Source organism: Otolemur garnettii, unplaced genomic scaffold (assembly GCF_000181295.1).
Source record: "Otolemur garnettii isolate 467f Iridium unplaced genomic scaffold, OtoGar3 scaffold00002, whole genome shotgun sequence".
Classification (NCBI taxonomy): domain Eukaryota; kingdom Metazoa; phylum Chordata; class Mammalia; order Primates; family Galagidae; genus Otolemur; species Otolemur garnettii.
In genome coordinates, this window is record NW_003852397.1 from 49489930 (window position 1) to 49497308 (window position 7379).

The 7379-nt window shown below is 42.1% G+C and overlaps 1 protein-coding gene across 1 annotated transcript in view; it reads left to right on the forward strand.

Annotated features, from left to right (window-relative positions):
- CNOT10 (CCR4-NOT transcription complex subunit 10) overlaps nucleotides 1-7379 on the forward strand; it is a 99723-nt gene that overhangs the window by 24336 nt on the left and 68008 nt on the right. The window contains exon 4 of the mRNA XM_003781773.3: nucleotides 2460-2610. Coding sequence (XP_003781821.1) covers nucleotides 2460-2610 — 151 coding nt within the window. The remainder of the gene's footprint in view (nucleotides 1-2459; nucleotides 2611-7379) is intronic.

Consider the following 7379-nt stretch of genomic DNA (forward strand, 5'->3'; position numbering starts at 1 on the left):
AAAAAAAAAAAAGTCTATTGTAACCAACATGTGTGATATAGTGTATTTTTGTTGTTCATTACTTTAAAAAAATTATTCTTTTTTATTATGGAACAAAACCTGAAAATACACTTCTTAGGCATATGGTCTTGGACAAAGTAATTAAGCTTTTCTGTCCTGGTTTCCTCATCTATAAAATGGAAATGAAGTTATCTATGTCCTAGAATTATGGTAAGGATTTAACATAGTAAACCTAGCACATGGTAAGTAGTTAACTATTGTTAATGTTTAAGTATTATTTCCATTTTTACAAAACGGCCTCAGACAATGCATACTATATAACATGTTTGTGAGAAAGGTCATCCTGAGTTCTTCCCACTTCCCATGTTGCCCTTTGTCACTCATGAAATTAGAAAGTGGGAATCCCGGCTTGGTACCTGTACTTAATGGTTAGGGCACCAGCCACATGCACTGGGACTAGTGGGCTGGAACCCAGCCAGGGCCTGCTAAACAACAATGACAGCAATAACAACAACAACAAAAAATAGCCAGGCATTGTGGTGGGCACCTGTGGTCCCAGCTACTTGGGAGGCTGAAGCAAGAGAATCAATCACTTAAGCCTAAGAGTTAGAAGTTGCTGTGAGCTGTGATGCCATGGTACTCTACCAAGAGCAACATAGTAAAACTCTGTCTCAAAAAAAAAAAAAAAGAAAGAAAGAAAGTGGGAATCCCATTAGAAACATACTGGCAGTTAAAACAGGGAATATATTTTCATCATGGCTAAGAAGAGAATTGCCTTGCCTTTTGCTAAGTACTTAATAAAATCCCCAAAAATGTTTTACTTGTCCAGGTGTGGTAGCTCACACCTGTAATCCTACCACTTTGGGAGGCTGAGGTGGTTGGATCCCTTGAGGCCAGGAGTTCCAGACCAGGCTGGGCAACATAGTGAGACTTTGTCTCTACAAAAAGTAGAAAACTTAGCTGAGTGTAGTGGCACATACCTGTAGGCCAAGCTCCTCAAGGAGGCTGAGGTAAGAGGATTGATTACTTGTGCTCAGGAGTTTTAAGTTGCAGTGAACTATTGAACTGTGATTACATCACTGCACTCCATCCTGAGCAATAGAGCAAGACCCTGTCTCAAAAAAATAAATACATTGGGCGATGCCTGTGGTTCAGTGAGTAGGACGCCAGCCCCATATGCCGAAGGTAACGGGTTCAGACCTGGCCCCTGCCAAACTGCAACATGAAATAGCTGGGCGTTGTGGCGGGTGCCTATAGTCCCAGCTACCCAGGAAGCTGAGGCAGAATAGCCTAAGCCCAGGAGTTGGAGGTTGCTATGAGCTCCACAGCACTCTACCGAGGGTGATAAACTAAAACTCTGTCTCTACAAAATAATAATAATAACAAGTAAGTAAATAAAATTTTAAAATGAAAGTAAAAGCTGCTGGCTCGGCGCCTGTGGCTCAAGCGGCTGAGGCGCCGGCCACATACACCTAAGGTGGAGGGTTCGAATCCCCAGCCCGGGCCCGCCAAACAACAATGACGGCTGCAACCAAAAAATGGCCGGGCGTCGTGGCGGGCGCCTGTAGTCCCAGCTACTTGGGAGGCTGAGGCAGGAGACTCGCTTGAGCCCAGTTTGCTGTGAGCGTGATGCCATGGCACTCTACCCAGGGGGATAGCTTGAGGCTCCGTCTCAAAAAAAAAAAAAAAAAGAAAGTAAAAGCTGAAGGCCAGGCATGATGGCTCATACCTGTAATCCCAGCACTTGGGAGGTCTAGGCAGATGGATTGCCTGAGGCTCACAGGTTTGAGACCCACCTGAGCCAGAGTGAGACCTTGTCTTGAAAAATAGCTGGGCATTGTGGTGGGCGCCTGTAGTCCCAGCTACTTGGGATGCTAAGGCAAGAGAATCACTTGAGCCATAGAGTTTGAAGATGCAGTCACTTGTGGTGATGCCACTGCAATCTAACCTGGGTGACAGAGTAAGACTCTAACCCCAAAAAAAAAAAAAAAAAAAGAAAAAGCAGAATTTTATTGTGTATGAAACAGACAAATGAAATAATTGTTGGTATGTGAGAGTAATTGAAAATCTAGAGGTACTGTTGGAAAAATTAAGAATAAGAGTGTTGGCTTGGCTGGGCACCCATTGCTTAGTTGTTAGGGTGCCAGCCACATGCTCCAGGGCTGGTGGGTTTGAACCCCGCACGGGCCTGCTTAACAAAAAAAAAATTAATAAATAAATAATTGTGGCAGGTGCTTGTAGTCCCAGCTACTAGGGAGGCTGAGGCAAGAGAATCATTTGAGCCCAAGAGTTGGAAGTTGCTGTGAGCTACAACCAAGGGTGACAAAGTGAGACTCTGTCTCAGTTAAAAAAAAAAAAAAAAAAGTTGTGTTTCTGTTAACTTAAATGGATCTTTCATTTTTGCGCTTTATTTCCTTAATGATGTTTTTAGAGTACAATCTTTGTTGATTGTTTTATAGGTCCATTCGGCTGTTGAAGAAATGGATGGATTAGATGATGTTGAAAACAGCATGTTGTATTATAACCAAGCGGTCATTCTTTATCATCTGCGTCAGTATACAGAAGCGATATCAGTTGGTGAAAAACTTTATCAATTTATAGAACCTTTTGGTATGTTGTCTCTCAAGTCAGAAGTTTCCCTATCTTTTCATGCTTGCAAAGTTTTCTGGTACTTTTACCTAGATAACCAATCAGAGAATTACATGTCACTATTTAAAGAAGCAAAGAAAAGCTGTATTGGCTTTTCTTACTGGTTAGAAAAGTTAAAGATTCAGCTCCCATAGTTCAGTGGTTATGGCACCAGCCACATACACCAAAGGTGGTGGGTTTGAACCCAGGCCCGAGCCAGCTAAACAACTGCAACAAAAAAAATAGCCGGGTATTGTGGCGGGCGCCTCTAGTCCCAGCCACCTACTTGGGAGGCTGAGGCAGGAGAATCACTTAAGCCCAGGAGTTGGAGGTTGCTGTGAGGTATAACGCCAGGGCACTCTACCGAGAGTGACATAATGAGATTCTCTCAAAAAAAAAAGTTAAAGATATAATCCAGGTTTTCTTTTAGGATCCCTTCCTTCCCAAATTTTGAAGATAACTATTAGAAATGCTGTTGGAAATTGTTAGACTTGCTGATTTTTGTGTCTTTCTTTTCAAATATTATTTTATCTGCCTGATCCTTTCTTCCTTTAGTACATTAAAGAAGGAGCATTTCAGAATATTAGGGGACAGTGTAGTATTTCTTTCTGTTTTGCTTATTGCCTAACTAAATTTTTGAAAGTAATCATGAAAGTAGGTAGAATGGAACTGTGTTAGCTTTTTTGTTACCGTACCTAGCTTACATTATTAGACTCAAGTAGGAGTAATGAGAAAGAAAAGGGCAAAAGGAAAGCTAGGCCCAGGAAGCAGTTGTTAGAGAGGGCTGTTGATTTCCAGCTCGCAAGTAGTCAGGTTTCATGTGTGAGTCATGTTTTTGTCTTTTGTCCTTGGTTATTTTATTTCAAAACACTAAAGGAATTTCCTAATTCATAAACACCTGATTGCTGATGTGATTACACAACTGGTGGGGTGTGACGGCTCTGCGTGGTGCTTTCGGGAGAGTTAGACAGGTCCCCCTTTGCTGACAGCTGGTTGAACAACTGGTTATTGGGACTTCAGGGAGCCATGTGGAAGTGCTTTGTTCTTTCCTTTAGTCCTGATGGCTTGCTAGCTGAACAGACTGGACAGTAGAGACATCAGTTGTAAGGGACTGTGTAGCTAATGATCAGTTCCTTTTGTGTAGCTAGAAATCAGAATATACTTCTAGAAGGGCACATTCTATAAATCTGTTTTTGATGCTTTTTAGAATTCTTAAACAGTTCATGAAATCCTATTTATAAGCACTATGGCTGAATAGAATATACCAGTCAACTAGTCGATATTTATATCCATTTTTCTTTGAAAAAAATTTTTTTCAACTTTACTACTTAGAGTCCTTTTTTTTTTTTTTTGTAGACTTTATTTTTTAGAGTGGTTTACAGCAACATCAAGAGGAAGGTAACAGAAATTTCTCGTGTGCCTTTGGTCCCTTCATGACCATACCCACTCCCGTTTATCAATACCACCCAACAGAATGGTACATTTGTTATAATTTATGAACCTACACTGATTTCATAATCACACAAAGTTCATAGTTTACATTAGGGTTCACTTTTGGTGTTGTACATTCTGTGGGTTTGGACAAATGTATCCACTAGAGTATCATATAGCATATTTTCACTGCCCTAAAAATTATTTGTGTTCTTCCTTTTCATTCCACCTCTCCCTGCAGTCATTGATCTTGTTACTATCTCTATGGTTTTGCCTTTTCTGGAATGTCAAAGAAAGAATCATTAGTACCCAGGGTTTTTTCTTGTCTTGTGCAGTACTTAGATTCTTCATACAACACACTTATTGATTATTGAGCCTCTGGGCTAGATAAAGTTCTGAGGTTTGGAGATAATGCAGTGAACAAGATTGAGAAACTCTTTACCTTCCTTTAAGCTTATATTCTAATGAGAGAAAAAGCAACACAAGAGATATACAGTTGTCTCTCAGTGTTCTTGGCGAATTGGTTCTAGGACACCTCACAGATACCAGAATCCACTGATGTTCAAATCCTCTTATATAAAATGGCATAGTATGTGCATATAACCAACACACATCCTCTCATATACTTTAAATCATCTCTAGATTACTTATAATACCCAATACAATGTAAATGCTCTGTAAGTAATTAGACTGTATTCTTAGAGACTATAAGAAAAATGTATACATGTTCAGTACAACACAACCATCCTTTTTTTTTTTTTAGTATTATCCATGGTTAGTTGAATTCACAGATGTAGAACCCATGAATATGGAGAGCTGACTATATATTTTGAGGTTGTTGAATGCTCTAGTCAAGTGTTTTTCAGCCTTTTTTATTGCTCAGTACACCTGAACCTACGAACTTCTGTGGCACACTTAAATTATGTTGATCAAAAAAAAGGGACTAAAGGGGGTGTCTGTGGCTCAGTGAGTAGGGCACCAGCCCCATATACCAAGGGTGGCGAGTTCGAACCCGACCCCGGCCAAACTGCAACAAAAAAAATAGCCAGGTATTATGGCAGGCGCCTATAGTCCCAGCTACTTGGGAGGCTGAGGCAAGAGAATCATCTAAGCCTAGGAGTTGGAGGTTGCTGTGAGCTGTGATTTCCACGACACTCTACCGAGGGCCATAAAGTAAGACTATCTCTTTAGAAAAAAAAAAAGGACTAAAAAACAGAATATATTGACTCAGTGCCCATACACTGAGGCTGGCAGGTTTGAACCCAGCCCAGGCCAGCTAAAACAATGACAACTGCAACAACAACAAAAATAGCTGGGCATTATGGCAGGTGCCTATACTCCCAGCTTCGCAGACCTGGACTGGATTTGAACCCACCAGCTCTAGTGTATGTGGCTGGCACCCTGGCCACTGAGCTATAGGCACTGAGCCTGTAGTCCTACATACTTGGGAGGCTGAGGCAAGAGAATCACTTAAGCCCAAGAGTTTGAGGTTGCTGTGAGCTGTTTGAGACTGTCTCAAAAAATAATGATAATTTAATGCTCTCTAAAAATTTTCTCAGCACACCAGTTGAAAATCACTGTGTCGGCTCGGCGCCTATAGCTCAACCAGCTAAGGCGCCAGCCACGTACACCTAAGGTGGCGGGTTCGAATCCCCAGCCCGGACCCGCCAAACAACAATGACGGCTGCAACCAAAAAATAGCCTGGCGTTGTGGCGGGCGCCTGTGGTCCCAGCTACTCAGGAGGCGGAGGCAGGAGACTCGCTTGAGCCCAGGAGTTGGAGGTTGCTGTGAGCTATAGTGCCACGGCACTCTACCCAGGGGGACAGCTTGAGGCTCTGTCAAAAAAAAAAAGAAAAAAAGAAAATCACTGTGTCTCCAGTAAAATTTTATTTACTCTGTCACAGTGGGTAGAGTACCATGGTATTATAGCTGACAGCAATCTCAGTCTCTTGGGCTTAAGAGATCCTTTTGCCTCAGCCTCCTGAATAGCTGGGACTACAGGCAAGTACCACCATGCCCAGCTAGTTTTTTCTAATATTAGTAGAGGCGACAGGGTCTCACTCTAGCTCAGGCTGGTCTGGAACTCCTGCACTCAAGCAATCCACCCCTCTTGGCCTCCCAGAGCATTAGGATTACAGATGTGAGTCCTCACCCAGACTAAAGTAAAGTTTTAAGTAAGGTAATCAAGGTAATCTCTAGCAGGGCCTCAGATGAGATGGTATTTGAGAAGAGACACGACTAAAGAAAGGAGTGAGCCTTGGGACTCTTTAGGAGGAAAATATTCCTGCCAGAGGTAATGGTACATGTAAAAGACCTGAGGTAAGTGGCAGTGTTTGGTAAGAGGAATAGCAGAGAGGCCATTGTGTGAGGAGGATAGAAACATAGAAGTAGCCAGAGATGAAACAAATAAAGCATTATAGCTTAGCGAAAGCTACATTGCTGTCTTAGATGTAGTAAGAAGCCCTTGGAGATGTGTGACATTTGTATATTAACCACATTCATTTTAGTTTAAATGGATTCCATAAGGGCTTTTTATTTATTTATTTATTTATTGTTTGGAGACAGTTTCATTATATTGACCTTGGTAGAGTGCTGTGGCGTCACAGCTCATAGCAACCTCAAACACTTGGGCTTAAGCAATTCTCTTGCCTCATCTTCCCAAGTAGCTGGGACTACAGGCACCCACCACCATGCTGGCTATTTTTTTGTTGTAGTTGTCATTTTTGTTTAGCAAGCCCAGGCCAGGTTTGAGCCAGCCACCCCTGGTGTATGTGGCCCGCACTGTAACCCCTGAACTATGGGCACCAAGCCTCTTTTTTTTTTTTTAATTTTGCAGTTTTTGGCTGGGGCTGGGTTTGAACCTGCCACCTCCGGCATATGGGGCCAGTGCCCTACTCCTTTGAGCCACAGGCGCTGCCTGGGGCACCAGGCCTCTTTAAGGGCTTTTTAAATTTCCTATTCTTGATTATTGCAGCTGTCTTTTAGTCCTTATTTTTCCTTTATGCTTTTCTTCCTCTTTTTTTTTTTTTTTTGAGAGAGAGAGAATCTCACTTTGTTGCCCTTGGTAGAGTGCCATAGGGTCATAGCTCACAGCAACCTCAAATTCTTGGGTTCAAGTGATTTGTCTGCCACAATGCCTGGCTGTTTTTTTTTTTGTTTGTTTTTTTAACTTTAGAGACAGGGTCTCACACTTGCTCAGGCTGGTCTTAAACCTGTGAGCTCAGGCAGTCCACCTGCCTGGGCTTCCCAAAGTGCTAGGCTTTATAGGCGTGAGCTACCATGCCCAGCCTCCTCATCTTTTTTTTTTTTCTTTTTTTCT